Here is a 23,843-nt window from a genome sequence, read left to right as displayed (position 1 = left end):
GGTGGGATAAAACGAATGAGGATAAACTACAAAAGCTGAGGTTGGAAAGTGGGATAAAACAAATGAGGATAAGCTAGGGTGGTAATACAAGACCAATCAGACTGAGCGGAGAGGGGAACTCTGCTGAATCAAGTCCAGCCTCGCAGGTCTCAGGGAGTTTAGCTGATGATACCAACGGCCAGCAGAACGGAGGAGACTGCCTGCCAGGTCACTCTCTCGCAATGCAGTCAAGTTTCCAGAAGCTCAAAGCTCAAATTGTTAGTGACTTCACCTGGTAATTACCAATACACCAAAAGCAGTGTTTTGAAAGGCAGCACCCAGGCCTGTGGAATGCCTCTGAACTAGATTAAACCACCAGGCTAGTAATTAAACTAACTTTATATGGGAGAGGTCTCTTGCTCAAACTTGAGCAATCCTGCTCATTTCAGGAAAGCCATTTTAGAACAAAAGTGGAAACAAGAAACTTGTGAGCCTCGATTTCAGCTCAGATACCACCGTTGGCACCTCTATTCTCCTAACTACAAAATTAGGAGACCAACTACTTCCAAGGGGTGTTAAAGGGGATTAAGATTATGAAACACTGTGAGGATGAAAAGGACTAAAACTCAGTCTTGTTTCGTTTGCAGGTAGCTTAACAGTCTCTGTTTCTGTGTCAGCAAACAAGTTTTTACCATTTTATCCATCTAGACATTTCGGTAGCAGTCACTGCCATAGGACCTAAGTGCTTTGTACCAGACAACCCACTGAAAGACTGCTTGGCAGCTTGTCAAACACATCGTGTGACAGTCTGCAAGAGACTAAAAATTCAGAACAGAAGATGATTTTTCTTCAAATTGATGAATGCTATGCCTCATGACAATACTGTTTATTTCTTACAGCTGGATAACAATTTGGTAAATGAAACAGCTATCACATTGTGTTCCACTGCACAATCACCTTGAGCATTTTAAGTGCTACTTAAAACAATCAGCACGCTTATTCCTAAACACTACAAGATGCCTAAATATAAGGCCAGGTTCCCCCAAAAAACTAACCTCAGAGAAGAGGGTGTCACGTAATATTTGATCCTCACAGAGTCTCAGATCTTGGGGTACTCTTCCAACCACCTGACCTTGAGAAGTACAGAGCTCTACTTGGGGAAGGCAGATTTACCTGAAACAACCTCAATTATTACTAACACTGGATGTTCACCAAGGTCACCTAAAAAACTGAGTTAAAAAGAAAAGGGTAAAAAAGTATTCCTGGGGAATACTTTTACAAATGCTGTGCTGAATGTCAGAGCAAGGCATTTAAAGTTCACTCTAAAAAGCAATATGTTACATATGGGACCATTATATATCCATTCAGGATAAACTGGGAATAGAAAAGAAAGAAAGCAACTGTCGTAATGTTATGTGTCTGTGGGCCAAAATTTCTAGGGACAATATTGCCCAGAGTCCAAAAGTGACTTCCTCTTGACAGCTTGGAACGAAAATGAAGACAATGGACTTTCCAAAACCACGTGAATGGCTGATTTAAAATGTGGATTAAGTGGTGATCAAGACGCTGATTCAAAATTCATATGAGAAACTTGAATAAAATATTTCTTGATATGTGTGTATAGAAAAAAGCAATATTAATTTTATGTAATGTGATTTTATATATCTATGTGTAAATAAATGAAAACCAACATTTTAAGTAGTTGCTTGACTTACCTTCCTATATCCCTAAAGGTTTACTTATTCAAGGTGGCCATGAAACATTTTTTTTAATCTTCTCATTGAAAAACGGTGAACACCTTATGTCTGATGAAGCCTTATAACAGGGCATATATGAAGCTAATTCTAGTTCATTACAACTTCTTTGGTAGAAGAGTGTAAATAACAAATTTCAAGAATTTTCTATAATTTTGGTTTTGCGATCATTCTGAAAAACTGTTTTCTAAATGATAAATGGTTAAGATGCAGAATAATTATGAAAAGGCACACATAGGGATAGGTTTGGAACGTACAGGATCAGAACATAAATTCCTGACCTGGAATGGGCTTCGCGTGTGTGGGTAAACTGAGCTCAGCCCATCTCCCGAAAGATGGTGCCCTGTGATCCTGGCAGCTATCTTTCATAGACAACAGCACTGAGAATTAGGTTTTCATATCAGTAACAGACCCAAACAAAACTCCACCCAGTGCTGCGGCAAAGAGCTGTGAACTGAACAGTGTCTGTGGGGGTCATGACATCATACTCATCCTTGATTTATGTTTTCTAAGGACAGTTATTTGGCAGATGGCAGGAAAGGACACCTCCTTCTAACTGGCATGAAGGTACCCTATGAGCTCCGGCAGAAGATCTTCTCTAGGTATAGAAATGTGAGGAATCAATTTCATGCCTATGAGCAGTTACTAGTTTAGGAGATGAGCATATACTCAAATAAATGATTGAAAAGAGTTACCTTGTAGATCCCAAAGAAGCCCAGGTCCCTTAGGACAGACAGAGCACTGACTCGGGGACCAGTGGTGATCTCTCCAGCCACCTGCAAACGGATCTTGACAATTTCCAAAGGATTTGTGAAAATCACCTGGGAGGCCCCTGCCTAAAAGGGAGAAAAAGAAAAAGACTTAGTATAACGCGGGGTGGTTCAGAAAGAGATGAGTGATTCTCTTCAAAGGAGCTCAGAATATTCTATTCTCAATAGACTGTAGTTTCAATCCTTGTCCCATCAATTAAAACAGCGATTATGAGTTTGAAGCAAAACATAGTTACTGCCTGGGAGGACTTGGATCAGGCTCTATTTCCCTCATGTGGAGGGTGAAAGAGCAAAGACCAGAGACTTGGCCCAACACAGAGAGGCTTCTGTTGGCCTCACCCAAGTCCTCACACTAAAATGACAAACATTCCTTGAAGCACAATCAACCCGCCACAGGACTCAAAGCCAAGCACACAAAGGCAGCCATAAAATGAAAGTCAAGTGGTAAGTGGTATCTAAATAAAGGGACACGAATCTGCCTGTCAGAACAGGAGGGGGGCAGAGAGGACACAGGCTCTCGCATGATGTACTTCATAATTCTGTCAATATTCCAACAACTGCCAGAGGACATGCAAACTTAGATGAAAGCTACTTTTTCTTCTCTTAAAAAATCAGATCGCTCATCAAACACCATTTTATGGACTTACGTATTATATTTACATATTATCTGTGTATAGAATTGCTCTTTTCATACAAGATAAATGTCAAAGTAGTAAAAATATGCATTAAATCAATTACAGCCCAAACTGTGAACAATGTGTGTTCATTCCAGCAAATGGCTGGGTGCCTCACCTCTAAGATCATCAGTGGAAATCTCTAAAGTGCACACTGTAAGGGGAATTTTAAGCGAGCTATTTTGAAGCTAAGCCTGTATTTATTATAAGCAATTACATTCTTACTGTACTTCAACTTGTTATTCCTTGTCTCAAATATATTTTTATATCATCTAAACTAAGGCTGACATAGAACGTACTTCAGAATCTTCATTATACAGCGACGTCACCGAACCAGACCACAGACATGGTGCTGACATTTACAGCTTAGCAGATGCTGTCACGGTAACATGCACAGTTTGGGTCAATATCATACCAAACTACTTCTCGCCAGATCCTCTGATCCTATCAACCAACGTGCGTGCCTTCACAAAATGGCTTGTGCTAATCAAAACCAGCTGTTAGGATGGTCTTTAAAGTACAGTTTAATACCTGGAAATAAAAATTAGAAACATAAACATGCACTGGGAAGGGATAGATTAAATGCATTTGAGTATGCTCCTGAAATGAGATATTATGCTGCCAATAAAAATAAGGTGGGAAATGGTCAATACACATTGTGAAGTAAAAACTCTCAGATGCGTAAATGCACGTACGCCTCTCCCGCTGCTATCCCTGACCATCATGTAAAAGAGAGACACCAATGTAGTGCTTTTGAGGTGGTAGGGTTACAGATTTCTTTTCTGCTGTGTTTTTTGTTTCTTCTGCATAGATCATGTGTTACTTCTATAAAGAAGTCATGTAGCAGTATTCATTTTTATCTAATATGAGAAGCAACGTTAACCAAAAAAAAAAACAAAGAAAAATGTTCATCCTTTTAACTCTCTCAATCAAATCGTTTTTCCATTTTTACCAACTTGATACCTTAGTCAAGACACATTTGTTCCTAAAAACAGACGAGGATTTTCCCTCTCTCCACACATTCAAACTATGGAGAAGGCAGTAGTCCCCTGTGTTTAGACTGCCACAGGCTCCCTCTCTGTACTTGCTTAAATCATGTTTCACCCATCACCTTCATCTCTCCTGAGTGACTCTACAGAAGTGGTAGGAAAAACCTGGGTTGTATTCACGAAAAGGCCCACAAAAGGCCCTTCTAAAGTGGGAGGGAGAGGATGGTGTGTTCTTCTGGTCCACACGAAGCCATTCTGCTTCCACTGCTCCCAGGGCTCAGAAGAGCCATGCTTTGCTCCCAGGCTGCTGTGACCCGCAGGCAGGTGGGAAGACCAACCCCTGCAGCCCTTGAGTATTTTGTGAGTTGGCACCTGCGTCTTTCCAAGCGACACGGAGGGGGTTGCTGATGGGAGCCATAATGAAGAGATGAAAAGGACCTGGCCTAGTAACAGCACTGAGGGTACAGTAGGGATTGTGTCTGTGCTTCTGGACCTGAGTTCTCATGTTGTGAAAATGAATACAATTTTACCAATTGTTTCATGGGGCAGAAGGGCTGGGAAAGATTCACTGAGTTGGAATTAACCTGAGGCTGACTTTTAGAAGCTCAAAAGTGGGTAAGACCGTGTCTACCACGGGTAGAATGGCGAGCAGTCAGCGTACACATACATGGATCTTCTTGAAGAACAGAACAGGAACGCGACGCACACTCACCAAGTGCTGCCAACAGCAGCTAAGGGGCAGTTGAGTGTCACATGTGACAAGTGATCCTCTGTCACTACTGGTCGTACCATCTCACTTGTTACGAGGATCAAAGAGACGGCCAATGTATAGCAGCCAGCACGGGGCTCAAACAGTGACTCCAAACACATTGGCTTCCTCTCCTCTAGCTCCTAAACTGATGGCTCTCCTCCCTGGTGGCATGTTACAACTGCTTGCAGAGCTTTTCGAACATAGTGACTTCTAGATCTTACTCCTGATAAATAAGATTTCTACGTTTGCCCCTTCCTATGTGATTAAAACGTGTGGTGAGAGTTGAGAATCATTTTACTTCACTGCATCATCTCTAGGCTGCCTTTCAACTCTGAGAGGCTGCTTAAAGGGCTTAAAGCTGTGATTTCTAATTCTAGTTTTCTACATTCTTTCAGAGGGTAACATTTATATGTTTTACATCTGATCTCGTAACAAACCTTTTATACATCTCCAAGTGGTAACATTATTAAAGGGTATGATTGTTAGGTATAGAATTGCTATCTTATTCATTATCTGATATGATAACTAATACCCACAAAAGTTAATAATATATACAATAAAACAAGAAATTATACTCAACTCCCTTGACTCCAAGCCAATTGACAGATACCAATCTTTTAGCATCGCACAGTGAAGTCTGTCTAATCACTAAGGATGATGCAAAAGTTCCCTTCAGAGAGCTGCAGGGAACAGAGGCAGTGGGAAGAAAGAGTGCAGTGATACTAAGAAAAAAATAATGTCGCACCAGTTACTTCTGGTGGGCTCAGAAAGAAAGAACCTACAGACTCAAAGTGGCACATTGTAGAGGGGCTGAAGATGAATCGGCTCTTTGGAGTCAAGCTGGAAGGAAATGAGAGACTCCAAGGCACCAAGAGAAGATGCTTATCATCAGACGCATGATGTCTGGGCACCATCATGACTTGATCGCCGAGCAGTGCGCTACTGCTGCTCTTCAGTCTCCTGGTCTGTTATCCATTCACAGTACCTTACCCACGTCCCTCCTCTGCAGAGATCAAAGAGAGCTGAATCTGCAGACAGTGGACAGGAACACCTATTGTGCACATGACGTCTCTGTGTCCCTCATCACTTGAAGGCTCTGGCTGTGTGAAGACACTGCTTTTTGTATGTGGGCAATTTTGTCACAAATCATTTCCCTGTGACTTTCTGGAGTCTGTGACAAGTAGGCCAGGTGACGATTTTCCATACAGGAACTGGCTCCGTGTGGCATATTATGTTTACAGTGGGGAGACTGACTTGTCTTCAGGTTTCTCAGTATCGTCTTTGTGACTGAAATCTTAGTTGCTATCCACTATCTGGATCCATCTAAAGAGAAACACATATACCTATTGCAGGCTCACTTCTCCTACTTGATCGTTCATTCATATATTTATCCACCAAATATTTATAAGCAATCATGTTCAAAGTTTGTCCTAGCAACAATAAAGACACAAGATGAGTGAGAAAGAATTCCTGTTCTCAAGGAGTTTGAAACAGGAGTAGAGATAATAAATATTCCTTAAGCATCCATCATAGGCTATTAGGGTGTTGCTTTGCATGTATACATATCTTCAGTCTACTCAAAACATATGTTTTTCCAGATTTTACATAAGAGGAAATTGAGGCACAGAAAGATTAAAGCAACTATTACGGGCTGCGCTGTGTTCCACCGAAATTCATATACTGAAGTCTTAGCCCTCAGTACCTCAGAATGTGACTGTATTTGAAGATAGGACCTTTTAAAAGGTAACTAAGGTAAAATGAAATCCTATGAGTAAGCCCTAATCCAACGTGACTGGTGTCCTTACAACTAGAGGAAACCGAGATATACAGAGAAAGGACCATGTGAGGCAGAGTAAGAAGGCGGCCATCTTCAAGCCAAGAAAAGGAGCCTCAGAAGAAACCAACCCTGCTGACACCTTGGTCTTCGACTTCCAGCCTCCAGAAATGTGAGAAAATAAACTTATGTTAAGTCACCCAGTCTGTGGTATATCTGCTATGGCAGCTCTAGCAAACTACTACAGCAACTTACCCTTAGGGCCACACAACCAGCAAGCAGAGGAAAGACGGAGTCCAAGAAATATACTCCTTATGAATACAAAAAATGGCACATGAGAAAAGATAAGTGAGATAAGAGCTAAAGTCCAGACACATTGCCATGGCAGTTCAAAGGAGGGAGAGATTTCTGCTGACTTGGATAATCTGGGGAGGTGGTAAAACACGTAAGATAATGCACCAACTGGTGACTGAAGTGCAATTAGGACTTAGGTAATCCAGGCAAGGAGTGACACAAAGCGACAGTGACAAGAGCTTGCTACACTTAGAGGGTAAAGAGACCCAGCACCACATCTGTCCAAAGAGATTTTAATTAGAATGATAATTATGATGAGATCAACATTATTGTCCCGCAGCATTTACTGAGTACTTACTACGTACCAGGCATCGTGCTAAGAGCTCTGTAAGAATTTTCTATTTTGGTCCTCATAATGTCGTAAGGTAGGTAATAATATTATTCCAGTTTTATAAGTGAGCAACCAAGGCTGAAAAGAGGTTACGTAACTTGCCTGAGGTCGTCACACAGCTAGGAAGGTGGAGCCTGGGTTCAAAGCTAGACCTGCTGGATGCCAGAGCCTGAGCATTTATTTCCACTGCTTATCATGGCAGCATGGAAGAATCATTGCTTCAGATGGCCTGGAAGGGGTATGAAGGAGGATGGTGAAAAATAAGACTACCGGGGCCAAATCACAGAAGGCCTAGAATGCTACACTCGGGAATGGGGCTGCCTTCTGGGGAAGTGCCTTTGTGTGTGCCTGTGGTGGGAAGAGAGCTGGCAAATGACGCTCAGGAGCTGGAGGGTGCTGTGACTAGTATCTATGTCTCAGAAAGATGACGGGGCAGCAGAGGGGAGAGTTTATTAGGAGGGAGAGCCCTAGGGCAGGAGTAAAAATTAGGGTTTTAGCAGACCAGGTGAGAGCGAAAGAAGGCCAGAATTAGAACAATTACATTGGTAATGAAGTAGGGGGTGGGCGGATGCAACAGAGATCAGCAGGGCTTGGATGCTGAATGTGGGGCAAAAGGAGTGGGTAGAGTTGAAGAAAGGAACAGAGTTTTTGCATATATGTAAAAGGGGGGAACAAAAGAACCTAAAGAGACGACACACCCAGAAGGCCATAGAAGGGTGAGTTGGGAATTAAGGACTGAGACACAGATGAGGGCGTCACCCCACATATGTGCTAACTGAAGGCAGGAGCTTACATGGGGTGGAAGACGAAACACCAAGAGTGGAGACCTAAGAAGTGATACAGTCTTCTGCTATACACCACAGTGCACACTGATGCAAGCTCAGAAGTCAAGAAAGGGGCTTCCCAAAGGGAGAAGGCGGCCAACAACGGCTGCTGACACAAGGAGGAGGTGAAGCCCAGCACACGGGGTGATCTGTGATTGGGGATGGGATGCTGAGGAATTAGAGAGCTCCTGTAAGCCACATTTCTCCAGGGAAGTGGAAAAGAGAGAATGATAGTCATTTATGGAAGCAAGCAAAGTAGAATGAAAATTTAGGGAATTAAGGAGAAAAGATCTATGGAGAGTGAAAAGATAAACAGAACTGGGGATAATTGTGTTTCGCTTAAGCAAAACAGCACAAGTTCTGAGTGGAGGAAAAGGAAGAGTGGAAGACAGTTTTGTAAAGCTGGCAGATCTGCTTTAATGACACATACAGAGCTGTGGGATGATTTTGTTTCAGAGCAGAAACTATTAGTATTAGTCTTACTATACAGGCTTCAAAGATAAAGAAAATAGAATCAAATGGATCAGGATTTGGCATAAGGAACCACAACCAAAGTTCTGAAGCATAACCAAATCAACAACAAAAGGGCCCTCAGAAGCAACAGTAAAATTATACTCTGGCTCTCAAGTAGAAGTTAGGGTGAAGTCAGTCTGATGTGCAACACAGACAAGAGGATGAAGCAGCTAATGACGTCTAAGGATGAGCCCAATGCAATTGCTCATGCCTTCTGTCCCTCAACTCGAAACAGGCTGTTAGATGCAGCACGCGGCCAGTGTTTAAACAGTGTTTAAAACAGGCTGTTCTATCTGTGCCCGCCCCAGGGTACCTAGAGCCATGGGCAGCTCCACAGTGGTTCTCTAGGTTCTCTATTAAGAGCCGACTGTATGCACAGGACTGTAGGTGAGCAATGATTCCGTTTGGCGCCATGTGGACTCTTACCCAGGCTATTATCAGGTACTGAACAAGAATATTTTATTGCCTACGTGTATTGAATACCTGCATCAGTGTGACAAAAAATTCTGTAGCATTAAAAAAAAAAAAAAAAAAAGAGCCCGACATTCAAAAACATTATATATCTTTAGAGGAGAAATATGAAACTGCTACACCAAACAAAAAATCTTACACATTTTTTCTTTTTTAACAAGTGGCATTAACAAGAAATAACCTAATATGAAATGTATAGAACTGAAATGAAAAAATATATAGGTTTTTAAAATACAAAGGGCATACAGATTGAATACTAGAGAAACAAGTATTGTTCTTAAACTGGGAGACTCAATGTTATAAAGGTGTCATTTGGTCTGTAAATTAATTTAAAATGCAAATGTAAAAAATGTCAATTTCCTAAAAATGAATGTAATAGTCCAAGGTTGTAAAGGTGTCAATTTTTTCATAAACTAATTTAAAATTCAGAGCAGTCTTCCTAAATAAAATCCCAACCAGGTTTCATGAAGATGTTTGAAGATAGGAATATTCTGAACAAAAAGTCACGTGGAGAATCCTGTGCCACATTAACACACATTTACAGTGTCGGTAACTTTTAAAATTTAGCCAAGACTAGAGAAATGAAAAGATCCAGATATGCAAATGCTTCAGAGACACTGGAGCCCATCAAGAAATACGTAAGAGAGGTTTTCTCCCAGGTACAATATCACTGATTTTCATCAGATGCATCAAGTTTTTCTCTGTAGATTAGTCAATAAATCACGAGGAAGCCCGGCCAATAGGAGGTAAAATCCCCCAATCATGCCAAATCTGAATCCTTGAGGAACATTTCAGACTCAGAAATGTATAGCTAGTGACCTATTTTCCATTTTATTCAAACGGGCTCGGAAAATAATTACACTAGTGTGGGTTTTACCTAAATATAGCACAGTGGTTCAGCATAGGAGCAACTGAATCGGAGAAACCTGGATTTTAATTCAGGCTTCATAATTTCCTTGTATGTGACCTTGGACAAATCCTTCAAACTTACTAAGACTTAGATTCTTTATTTATACCAAAGAGATGAAAGCATTTCACAGACTCATTGTGAGGACTAAATAAAGTAGCATGTACCACAGCTAGCACAGTGCCTGACACAGAGAAGCTGCTTGAGGAATGGGGGGCACCGCTGGGAGTCAGTATGGCCCATGGTTGACAGCCTAGGCTCTGACACACTTCTTAACCTACACACTCCAAACTTATTTCACCTGTAAAATGGACACAGGGCCATTAATGCTCTTCATGCTTTCAATGTGCCAACTCCAGAGGCAGGTATATAGGAGTGAACAAAACTGACAAAGATCCCCACCCTCAGGGAGCCCATATTCTAGCTGTTATTTATAGGATTATGTGAGGAGTAAATGGAAACAAGTATATAAAGCACTGATTCCAGTGTCTAGCACACCACAGTGCTCAATCAGGGGTACTGATTACCATTAATAAATACATGACGAAACTCTGTTTAGGTGAATTTAGTTTAGCAAACTCCTTCAAAGCCAGGACAATTGAGTTTTCAAATTTTTCTTTCCCTAGAAACTTGCAAATTAAACTTTCTTTCTGAGGAAAGCACAGTCACACTGAAGACTGGTAGGAAGCAGCTATATCTGGTAAAAAAGGGAAAAAAAGGAAGAAAAGAACTCACGTGGGACTTCTCTGGTGGCGCAGTGGTTAAGAATCCGCCTGCTAATGCAGGCGATAAGGGTTCGAGCCCGGGAAGATCCCACATGCTGTGGAGCAACTAAGCCCATGCACCACAACTACTGAACCTGTGCTCTAGAGCCTGCAAGCCACAACTGCTGAGCCCACGCACCTAGAGCCCGCGCTCCACAACAAAGACAAGCCACCGCAATGAGAAGCCCGTGCACCGCAACAAAGAGTAGCCCCTGCTCGCTGGAACTAGAGAAAGCCCGTGTGCAGCAACAAAGACCCAACACAGCCAAAAATAAATTAATTAATTAAAAAAAAAAAGAAGAACTCATGTGAGTGAGTGATGGGTGATGTCGTAGAGCTCAACATAACCAGATGGTTTTTATTTAACTTAAATTCATTCAATTTTATTTAATTAAATTCAAGATGACATTCAATAAATTGTGGGTATTTTAAATTCTGAAAATTTGTTACTGAGAAATGGTTAACAATCATGTCCCGGTAAAAATGACAACGGCCAGATAGATAACCCGCATCATTTACAACACCATGTTTGTGGACTGATCTCTGTTCCATTTAGGTGTGGGCTGCCCTCGACACTGGCAAGCCACTTTGGAAATGTGCACTGCTGGTCACAAAAGGGACCAAGAGAGAGACTAGATAGGATATAGTACAGAAGATTCCCCACTGCTGAAAATGACGCACCGTGCACTCCTTCTAACCAGGTAATACGACTGCTAGAAGGAAAAGGTAACACAATCACCCTTAATGTTCCAGATCAAGTCCTAGTATTTGGACTTTAAAACTATCCCAAGTGGATGCTAGACACCTCATCTTGCCACCAGTACAAATGAAAGTGCACATCTCCATATGACAGTTCTAGCTGTGTGAGTCCTATCTAAAGTCCATGATCTTCATAAATTCACCTTTGCATCCAGGAGGGCTGAGAGCAACCAGAAAGGGAAGCAGGGCTGTGGAAGCTACAACTATGTCAGCATGAAGTCCGAGCACCAAGCTTCTCAGGTGAATGGCACTCTATCAACACAAAGCACCACTCTTTCCAAATGCTCGAATTTTTCACATGACATGGTCCTCAGGGCTTGAAGTAAAATATAGGTTTTTTCTTCTAATACCCCCTTTCTGAAATGGGCTAGATAGTCTGCAAAGAACCTGAAACGTGGCTTCTATCATAGCTTTTGCTCAGTGCCCAGGTGCTTCTGTAAGCTTGATTTTTTCTTCTCTATCTCCCACTTTTGTCACCCAAATTCCTTTTGCCATATTATGTAATGATTAGCTTCATCGTTAACACTTCCGATTCTGCATAGTTAACTTTATTGAGGGAAGTGATACTTCTTTCTTAAAAGGAGAATTTCAAGAAATCAAATATTTAGAAAGGCAACATAATCCAGAAACTTAATGTACTGCCCAATTTCTCTAAGTATTCCAAGAACAGTGATCTTCACAAAAATGATCTTAACATACTTTAGGTCCAATGACTGTGAACAAGTAAGTTTTAAAGTTACATGGGGGGGCTTCCCTGGTGGCGCAGTGGTTGGGAGTCCGCCTGCCGATGCAGGGGACGCGGGTTCTCGCCCCGGTCCGGGAGGATCCCACATGCCGCGGAGCGGCTGGGCCCGTGAGCCATGGCCGCTGGGCCTGCGCGTCCGGAGCCTGTGCTCCGCAATGGGAGAGGCCCAGGTACAGGAAAAAAAAAAAAAGTTACATGGGATTAGGGAATTCCCTGGCGGTCCAGTGGTTAGGAGTCTGTGCTTTCACTGCCGGTGCCAGGTTCAATCTCTGGCTGGGGAACTAAGATCCACAAGCCACGTGGCATGGCCCCCCACCAAAAAAAAAAAAAAAGTTACATGGAAATTAAAAATGACTTGCCAAGGCCGTCTGCTCACTATTACAATCACAGGACATAGCAGCAGCCTAAATACATGATCTAAAAGATCTGTTCAGGAACCCCAGTTCATATTTCCCTATAATCCATTTCTTCTCACCTGTTATGAACTAAACAAGCCTTTCTGTAATGCTTCTTTACCAACCAAGATACTATCCTCCAACGTTCTTTCTAGGGACTGGGGGGGCCGTCAAGTCAAAAGAACTCACAAGATGGAAAAGCCCTTATGACGCCTGCTCCCTCCCCCACCGTTCTCGGCGACAGTCTTGAGAATATGCAGAGAATACTAACAGTCTTGCATGTGACAACAACAACAAATCCATTCTGTCATCAATCTGCTGTCCACAGAAAACGTAGCAGTGTATTTTTTAAAAAATAGTGTTATTCCTGCTATATTTTAAACTAAAAGCATTAACTATAACTGTAATTTAATCACCTCCCTTTAATTTGAATTCACATGGTAGATACTTATAGCTACTTAAAAAATTAAGTGGCAAAATGTATACGAAGAATATGTATCTTGATATTCTAATTATGCTCAATTGAATGTACTTAGATTTAAAGTGCTTTTCACAAGTGACATGTGCTAAGAATATCTAATTGCACAGTGACATTCTAAAATGTGTGCTTAAATGTGTCAAAAATAGATTAATATGAAGATATGGAATTTAATTTTTTTTAAACTAAAACCCAAGTACATTATTTTGATACAAATAAAATTGTAACTACAAAAAAAGGTCTACACTAGTAAATGTCTAGTGATTTACATTACATATAAAATGAATACTCAAGTGATAATGGAATGTGATATTTGAATAAATTGGAAAACAAAGATTTCTTGAGAAATCTAAGCTTCAACATATTTTCCATTTACTCTCTACTCCAATGTTAAATGGAGACATGAAAATAATTTGTACGCAGTGCGGGTATTATCACGGTCTATAAAGATCACATGTACAAAACAGATATTCCGCAAATACCAGTGGGTGAATTAAATTAAAACACAGTGCCCAACAGCACTCAGCTGCTGTTCACAAACACTGAAGACAGGCAGGCGCCCAGCAACCTCACAGAGAAGCTGGCAAATGGGGCATGAGGCCGAGATGCCACTCACTCTATCAAGCTCTGAAGGGAAAGTGTCAGACCCAGTGCCCTCACGAGGGGTCATCACCCTGCTTCAGTCAAGAACTTGAGTCCTTATTGCAGTTGAGAAAAGAATCTTTATCTTAACCCCTAGTGTTATGGGCTGAATTGTGTCCCTCCAAAATTCATATGCTGAAGACCTAACCCTGTACTTCTGATGTGACTATATTTGGAGACAGGGCCTTTAAAGAGGTAATTAAGGTAAAACGAGGTCATATGGGTGTGCCCTAATTCAACATGACTGGAGTCCTGAGAAGAAGAAGAGATCAGGATAAAAACACACAGACTGAGGGGTGACCATGTGAGGACACAGTGAGAAAATGGCCACCTGCAAGCAAAGGAGAGAGGCTTCAGAAGAAAATCAAACCTGCAGACACCTTGATCTTGGACTTCCTGCTTCTGTAAGTGTGAGAAAAAAAAATTCTGTTGTTTAAGCCATGCAGCCCGTGGCATTTTGCTATGGCAGCCCTAGAAAACTAATACACCTAGTTAAACTGACTAAATGCATGCCTCCAAACACAAGGCAGTATGGGATTTTCTCCTTTGATTTGATGTATAAATTAAGCTCTTAAGTAAAAAAAAATCTGTGACTTGACTGTTCAGAACTTTGAAAATAGATTCTCACCACTTAACTGTTTTTGAGACAGATACCAAAATGAAATGTCCTATTCTTAATTTCTTAACTACATGGTAAGACAGAAAAAGGGTACTCTGTTTACGTGTTTTACGAACACCAAGTCTCAAATTTTCAACTTCATAGGGTTTTAGCAGGCCTACAGAAGCCTGGCCAAGAAACCAAAGTGGAATCTGTTCGACTGACATTAAAAAGTAATTAAGTTACAGAGCTGTCAAATACGTTCACATTTGGGCTCTGCCTGTTATACATGTCTATTTTGACTACTACTACCAGAATTTCTTAATGATTTACAGACCTTCAATATCTAAAGGATCTTAACTGTATGAAAGCTGTGACCGAATCTTTGTTCATACCTTCATATCGTAACAAACCCCTCCCCTATTTATTAGAAAACCAGAAGGATGGTTCAGCGTTTGAACTGTGTTGAGTCAAATAACTCCGAGGCCTTCACAAAGAAGAGGAAGGGAGGAAAACAGAAGAGAGACGTCTGGCTGGCTCAGTGTCTATCATGAGATGGACTTGCTTCTAGTAAGATGACATTTCTGAGCCACCAAAGGCAGCCCTTAGCCAGGTAGGCCAGTGCTATGAACCCTTACTGTCACCAGATACCTTCTATTTTTGCTCCAAGTTCAAGTAAAAGTGTGGAGAAAGAACTTTTCATAGAAGCAGGCAGGCCACAGAATTCTTATTGCAGCCCAGTGCCTTAGTCCTATCCCCCAGAAGACTTACTGGGCAAATTATGATGGAGCAAAATTATTTTCATAATCCTCCAAAATCCAGAGTTTAATTAAGGTTCACTCTTGGAGTTGCATCTTCTATGGGTTTAGAAAAATGTTTAAGAACATATTACCATCATTATAATATCATACAGAGTATTTTCACTGCCCTAAAAATCCTCTGTGCTCTGCCTATTCATCCCTCCCTCCCCCCCAACTCCTGGCAACAACTGATCCTTCTGCTGTCTCCATAGTTTTGCCTTTTCCAGAATGTCCTATAGTTCGAACCATACAGTTTGTAGCAGCTGTAAAGGTTTTTGCTGAAAACATAAGTTTTCAACTCCTTTGGGTAAATACCAAGGAATGCAATTATTGGATCTTACTATGAGAGTATGTTTAGTTTTGTAAGAAACTTCCAAACTGTCTTCCAAAGTGGCTGCACCATTTTGCATTCCTACCAGCAACAAATGAGAGTTCCTGTTGCTCCACATCCTCAGTAGCCTTTGATATCGTCAGTGTTCTGGATTTCGCCCATTCTAAAAGGTGTATAGTGGTATCTCACTGTTGTTAGTCTGTTTTTTGAAGCCACTCTTTTAATGATTCCTTCATGATTCTGACATAACTTCACGTTAACCATTCGATAAAATCTTTTCTACTAAGACCATAAGCAATAATGAATAAGTTATACCAAGTGCCCCAAGTTGTTTATCTTCATCCTGTTCTTAAGGTTCTGCATATATCTGTGTGTTAGTTTATTTGCCATTTTTAGAAATGAAGCCAAATAAAATAAATAGAAGCTTTTTGCCTCCTTTCCTAAGTGACCAATGAAAACATTACTTGTGAAACATCCTGGGTATGTACATATGTAGGCATGTTACAGCTATTCCCTAAGGTCCATCAATTCCTGTGCGCTGCTGCAATCCCTGGAGGCACTGTGTCTTCATTGCCCATCTGTAACGAAGGTAACAGCAACAGAGTGTATCAAATGACTACCCTACGTTTACTGCCCTCATCACCAACACCTTCTAGTCAAGCATTTATTCATTCCACAACTATTTTTAAGCCTCTCCCATGTGTCAGACACAGGCTAGATACAGAGCATAACAGTGAGACAGGGGTCCTGTCCTGCACATTTATAGATGTCTCAGTTCTGTCAACATTTACCCAAGGTCCCCAGGATACAATTAGCTTTCAGCACAGTTATAAAGGAAAAGCTCAAGTGGCAAAGCGGGACCACATTTGACAAAGACAACAGGTCATACATAATACCTGATATAGTCTCTAAGCCTTGCAGTCAGTAGAGCTGGAAGTCAGGGATAAAGCGTAAGTACAGATTAAGAAAACTTATGATATGAGAATTGAAGAATTATGGGCAGTTTCTTTTGCTTTGTTTTCTACCCTAGCTTTAATATGGTTATTTTTTTCTTAATAATCACAATTATAACATATGTTGAAAGACAGAAAATGTTTATGATATGATCTTGACTAAAATATGTATGTTTGGGGACTTCCCTGATGGCACAGTGGTTAAGACTCCACGCTCCCAATGCAGGGGACCCGGGTTTGACCCCTGCACAGGGAACTAGACCCCACATGCATGCTGCAACTAAGAGTTTGCATGCCACAACTAAGGTGCCAGCAAGCTGCAACTAAGAAGCCCACAAACCGCAACTAAGGAACTCACGTGCTGCAACTAAGGAGCTGGTGAGCCATAACTAAGGAGCTGGTGAGCCACAACTAAGGAGCCCACGAGCCACAGCTAAGACCCAGTGCAACCAAAAAAATAAATAAATATTAAATAAGTAAATAAAATATGTATGTTTGGTACTATTTTCGTTTGTAAAAATACAGAAATGAATGAAAAGTATTTCAAATGTAAAGCTTATGAAACAAGGATAATTTAATTCACTAGAATCTTGTTGGAAGTCATCCATTAAGCTATATATTACCATTGGGGGGAAAAAACCCCTTACAATATGGTCTTACATTTTGGGGGTATGCAAAAAAATCTCCCAGAGATACTCCAAATAATAATAACAAAATTTGAAAACAATGTAACTAACCATTAGCTTTTCATTAAACTACAAATAAATTATAATGATGTTATGCATTAAAAAAATAATAGCCTTATTTCCATAGCATCATTATAACACATAATAAATCATGGCTACTTGACACGTTACACAGCAGCAACCTCACAGAAATTCAACTTAATGACTGAGCCTCATATCATTCTGTATTTATTAAGTAGGATACGTGCACAGAGACTTTCACAGAGAAACTAAAATTCTGCCCTAAGAAAACTACACCATGAGGCCACATCTCCACAGAAAACCCTGGGAAGAGAAAGATCACAAAAGTACGACTTAAATCCACTTGAGGCACTCTGACTCACACACTCTGATTGCCAGAGCATATGTGTTCATTACGTGAGGAAATTTTCTTCCTGGTTTGATATGACTGGGTTTGAAATCTCAAGTGATTTCAAGCTCAGACATAAGGAATAAGGCTTTGGGTATATTTTATAACAAAAGTACCTAAACTACTATTCACAGGATACTTACAGAATTCAAGCTAAAACCAAAATGGTACAAGAAGGGTTTCAACACATTTATAAATAGTTGAAACAAATGGATTTGTTAAGCAAAGTTATTAATATCTGGGTGGGTCATGACTACTGCTCTACAACCGGGCACACAAAGATGAGGATTGCCAATCAAATTTCCTCTCAAAAATTAAATGAAAAACAAAACAAAACTGGGCAATTAGCTAGGGCTGAGGATGAAAAGAAGCTGAAGATCATACTGTACGGTGAGAGCCCAGCTGGCCAGTAAAAACATGACGGGAATTCTTGAGGAAGTGAGCACCATGAGGACGAGAAGAAATGGATCAGCGAAGTAAAAAGGTGCACAGAACACTGACAGCACCAAATGCTGGCAAGGATGTGGAGCAACAGAACTCTCGTTCCTTGCTGGTAGGGATGCAAAATGGTGCAGCCACTTTGGAAGACAGCTCGGAGGCTTCTTATAAAACTAAACATACTCTTACAGTAAGATTCAACAATTGCGCTCCTTGGTATCTACCCAAAGGAGCTGAAAACTTACGTTTTCAACAAAAACCTGGCACAAGGTTGTTTACGGCAGTTTTATTTACAAGTGCCAAAACTTGGAAGAAACCAAGATGTCCTTCAGTAGGTGAAAAGATGAACTGTGGTACACTCAGAGGAATATTACTGAGTGCTGAAAAGAAATGAGCTATGAAGCCATGAAAAGACATGGAGGAACCTTAAATGCACAATACTAAGTGAAAGGAGTCAATCTGCAAGGACTACAAAACTGTATGTTTCCAACCATAAGACATTCTGGAAAAAATAAAACCGTGGAGACGGTACAAAGATCAATGGTTGCTAGGGGTGGGGCAGGGAGGCAGAGCACAGAGGATTTTCAGGGCAGTGAGAACACTCTGCATGATATTATAATGATGGATATATGTCATACATTTGTCCAAGCCCGCAGAATGCATGACACCATGAATGGCCCCTAAGGTAAAATATGGACTTTGAATGACTAACGTGCCAATGTAGATTCATCAACTGTAAAAAATGTACCACTCTAGTGGGGATGCTGGTAATGGGGAGGCTATGCACGTGTGGGGACAGGGGGTATACGGGAAATCTCTGTACCTTTCTCTCAAAATTGTGAATCTAAAACTGCTCTTAAGAAAGTAAAGTCTTAAAAAAATATGCAGAGAGATGCAAAGTCCCTGTGAGAGAGACCAAGAAGGCCCAGAGAAAATAGAGAAAGTTGCCAGTGCACAGAGGCTGCCTCAATTCTCAAGCGCCTTTGATTTCATTTCACGTACACCCTTCAGGGAGACTTTCATTTAGTTATTGCTTTTCTTTAGTGAGTTTCTGCTCCCTTCAACCAAGAGCAATGTGGGACAGGAATGGGTTCCAGAATCAGCAACAGCTCCTGGAGAAGACATGTGATTAACTATGAAATCTTCATAAAATGCAGGGCAATGAGGATGTTCCCATCCTACAACACTGCCTACTGAACCCTCCAGTGGTAGTTTAAAGATTCTTGGCTACTCTTCTCATTGAGAGGTAGAGTCTAATTTCTCTCCTCTTGAATCCGGGCTGGGCTAAGTGGCTTGTTTGACGAGTAGAATGCAGAAGAAGTGCTACTGAAAGCTAGGTCATAAGAAGTTTTGCAGTTTCTGCCCAGGACTCTTAGGATGCCTGCTTCTGGGAAGCTTTCTCTTAGAATCAAGCTGCCGAGGTTTGAAAAGTTCAAGGTACATAATAGAGGAACGTAGTAGGTGCTCTGCAACACAGCCCCAGCTGCTCCCAGGCAACAGTGAGCATCACCGCCAGCTCAAGTGTGAGCCATCCTGGACATCTATTCCAGTGGAGCCTTCAGATGATTCCAGCCCCAGCTGCTGTCTGCCTATCACCACATGGAGATCACAAAGGAGAACTGCCCAGGTGAACCCAGTCGGCCCACAGAACAAGGAGAGATAATAATAAATTGCTGTTTGAAGCCACTAAGTTGTTCGATGACTTGTTATACAACAATAGATAACTAGAACACCTCTCCTCCTCAGTGATAGAGAAACGCTGAAATCATATTCCCATTAGGGAGAAGAGGAGGAGCGGGGACAGTAAGGCAGGTAGGGAGCGTGTGTATTGGCAGTGGGGAGGGTTACAATTTTAAATTTACTCAGTATTCGTCATGAGTTTAAATGGTAGGATTGAAGAAATGACTTTAGCGAAGAAACTCCAAGTTACATAAAACTTGGTTAAATAAATATGCCATTCCAACTATATTTATATAAAATCATATAAATCCACACATCTATAAGACATACGCACTGTATGCCAGCCACATTACAGCATTTGAAAATAATATTCCCATTTACTATTCTTTTCTTCCAAGCAAGGCACTAGTAAGAAAAAAATGCAAAGGCATCAGTATGGGAATCATTGGGTCTATGTTCCTGTAGCATTGGGTCAGAATGAAACATCCAAAAGCAAACATTCATCTTGCTTAGGGATACACTCAGATGTCACAAAAAGTATAAAAAAACAGGCATGACAATAAAAAAAAACACCAATTTCAGGATAGTTTTATCTCTTGGGAGATGAGGGAGGAAAAAGCTATTGGGACAGGTAAACACAAGAGGGCCTCTGGCTGCATTTGTCAAGTTTGACATCTTAAGCTAAGTGGCAGGCACGTGGGTGTCTGTGGCTTTTTGTTTTTCAAAAATCATAAAAATTAACTGCAATTGAACGTAATGCAAAAGAAAAAACAATGAGTTATAAAAACGTTCCTTAAGGGCTTCCCTGGTGGCGCAGTGGTTGAGAGTCCACCTGCCGATGCAGGGGACACGGGTTCGTGCCCTGGTCCGGGAAGGTCCCACATGCCGCGGAGCGGCTGGGCCCATGAGCCATGGCCGCTGAGCCTGTGCATCCAGAGCCTGTGCTCTGCAATGTGAGAGGCCACAACAGTGAGAGGCCTGCATACCGCAAAAAACAAACAAAAAAAATGTTCCTTAAAAATGGTATCTGATACATGGCTGTACAAACAAGCAAAAAATACCATGTATGTGAGAATCACCACAATAATGGGAACATAGGCCACAATATTAGGGTCACACTTACTTGCAAGGGAGAGCAATTAAGATTGCTCTTCATGCCATGTTTTTCCATGGTGATATTCTCACCAATCCCTTTCAGAACCAGTGATGTGAGCATGTCAATTATTTTCCCCACTTAAAATGAATATAAGCTCCCATAAGCATTAGATATATTTACACATATACCCACACCCAAATGCACATGTATGTATCTCGATGGAAAAATTACCAATGGCATTTTTCACAGAACTAGAACAAAAAATCTTAAAATCTGTATGGCGACACAAAGGACCCCAAACAGCCACAGCAATCTTGAGAAAGAAAAACGGAGCTGGAGGAATCAGGCTCCCAGACTTCAGATTAAACTACAAAGCTACAGTCATCAAAACAGTATGGTACTGGCACAAAAAAAGAAATATACATCAATGGAACAGGATTGAAAACTCAGAAATAAAACCAAGCACCTATGACCAATTAATCTATGACAAAGGCAGCAAGACTATACCATGGAAAAAAAGACAGTCTCTTCAATAAATGTCTGGGAAAACTGGACAGCTACATGTAAAAACATGAAATTAGAACATTCTTTAACGCCATACACGAAAATAAACTCAATATGGATTTAAGACCTAAATTTAAGACCAGACACTATAAAACTCTTAGAGGAAAACGCAGGCAGAACACTCTCTGACATAAATTGCAGCAATATCTTTTTTGACACGTCTCCTAGAGTAATGGAAATAAAAACAAAAATAAACAAATGGGACCTAATGAAACTCAAAAGCTTTTGCACAGCAAAGGAAACCATAAACAAAATGAAAAGACAATCCACAGAATGGGTGAAAATATTTGCAAACAATGCAACTGACAAGGGATTCATCTCCAAAATTTACAAACAGCTCATGCGGCTCAATATCAAAAAAACAAACAACTCAATCAAAAAATGGGCAGAAGATCTAAACAGACATTTCTCCAGAGAAGACATACAGATGGCCAAGAGGCACATAAAAAGATGCTCAACACTGCTAATTAGTAGAGAAATGCAAATCAAAACTATAATGAAATATCACCTCACGCTAGTCAGAATGGCCATCATCACAGAACCTACAGACAATAAATGCCAGAGAGAGTGTGGAGAAGAGGGAACCTTCCTACACTGTTGGTGGGAATGTAAATTGGTACAGCCACTATGCAGAACAGTATGGAGGTTCCTTAAAAAACTAAAAATAGAGCTACCATATGATCTAGCAATCCCACCCCTGGGCATATATCCGGAGAAAAACATGGTTCGAAAGGATACATGCACCACAATGTTCACTGCAGCGCTGTTTACCATAGCCAAGACATGGAAGCAACCTAAATGTCCATCAACAGATGAATGGATAAAGAAGATGTGGTACATATATACAATGGAATATTACTCAGTCTTTAAAAAGAATGAAATAATGACATTTGCAGCAACATGGATGGACCTAGAGATAATCACACTAAGTGAAGTAAGTCAGAGAAAGACAAATATCATAAGATATCACTTATGTGTGGAATCTAAAAAAAAAAAAAAAAAAAAGATACAAATGAACCTACTCACAAAACAGAAACAGACTCACAGACTTAGAGAAGGAGCTTATGGTTACCAGAGGGGAGGAACAGATTGGAAATTGGGGATTGACATGTACACACTACTATATTTACAATAGGTAACCAACAAGGACCTACTGTATAGCACAGGGAACTGTGCGTGATACTCTATAATAACCTAAATGGGAAAAGAATCTGAAAAAGAATAGACACATGTATAACTGAATCACTTTGCTGTATACCCGAAACTAACACAACATTGTTGATCAACTATACTCCAATATAAAATTAAAATAAAAAAGAAAGAAAAATACAGTGGATCCATTATCAAAGGACTGTTGTTCAGGAAGCATGTTCACTTGTGTTTCCAAAAATTATTACGGAATACTATTAATTTTTATTGGTACACAAATAATTTTTACTAAATACAAGCTTTATAAGACAGAGGTTTATCCTTTTTTGACATATTTTTCCACCCACTAAATATCATTTCTTTTCTTTTCATTTCAATGTAGATTTTCATGCCAAATAAATTAATCATATTTATATCTTCCCTGAAACCAGTCGTGGCACCATTTGTATTTCCTTATTGGACAACCTTAAGATCAAAGGATCAAAAACTGAAGATCCCAGTGCCCCCAGGGGTTCAACCCTCTATTCCACTAAAGGCATAGAAGACTTACTTTGTAGAATTTAAGGACTGTAACCTACAGACCACATGGTATTACATGTTATTTTTTCTTAAAGTAGCAGCAACACTGCAATCACAACAACGTACTCAGAGGTAACATGTCAGGTTTAAAGTCACTGGGAACCTAACTGGAGATGGGTAGTGGTGACAGGCCCTCTGTCCTCTGCCCCATTTACTGGGAGCCTCCACCGTTGCTGACAGTGACCACCCTAAGTCACATCTCCCTCCAGGGCTGAGCTCTTGTGCAGGGACACCTGAGGCTCCAGGTCTTTGTCAAAGACCTAAACTCCTACAACTTGTCAAAACTGTTGTCAAACAAGTTGTCAAAACTCCTAAAACTCCTAGTCTAATTCAGAAAGTAGAAAACCAACTTATGTAGAAAACACAAACCACAAGACACCTTTCAGAATGAGAGTTTATAAACCCCAGTCTTGGCACCTAGTGTAGCCTTGAGCTGTGCTGAATATATCACCACTGTTAAGTGTCAATCTACAAAAATGCTCAGAAAACTGGTCAAATTTTTAATAGTGCTCTAAACTAGTGCAAAAAGTAAGTTTAATGCTAGATTCATCCTTTTACATACACCAATGAAACAAGAGTATTTAACAAGAGTTTTTTAAGCTCTTCAGTCACAGATTTCATCATATCAAAAATTAATGAATGAGATCAATTTTATTCTTTTTCCTCCAACATTTTCCTTCAAATTT

The 23,843-nt window shown here is 40.6% G+C and overlaps 1 protein-coding gene across 7 annotated transcripts in view; it reads right to left on the bottom strand.

The window, feature by feature from the left end:
• SLC25A13 (solute carrier family 25 member 13) overlaps positions 1-23,843 on the bottom strand; it is a 332,699-nt gene that overhangs the window by 72,268 nt on the left and 236,588 nt on the right. For all 7 annotated transcript variants that reach the window (XR_003795231.1, XR_003795234.1, XR_003795232.1 and 4 more), the window contains one exon: positions 2,429-2,569. Coding sequence is in view for 3 of the 7 variants with exons in the window: in XM_029233546.1 (XP_029089379.1) it covers positions 2,429-2,569 (141 nt within the window). In the remaining 4 variants the exon portion in view is untranslated. The remainder of the gene's footprint in view (positions 1-2,428; positions 2,570-23,843) is intronic.

This window comes from Monodon monoceros, unplaced genomic scaffold (genome assembly GCF_005190385.1).
Source record: "Monodon monoceros isolate NGI ecotype Baffin Bay Population unplaced genomic scaffold, NGI_Narwhal_1 Super_Scaffold_2, whole genome shotgun sequence".
Lineage (NCBI taxonomy): Eukaryota > Metazoa > Chordata > Mammalia > Artiodactyla > Monodontidae > Monodon > Monodon monoceros.
Note: the sequence above shows the minus strand (reverse complement) of the source record. Positions and strands in the feature narration are given on the sequence as shown.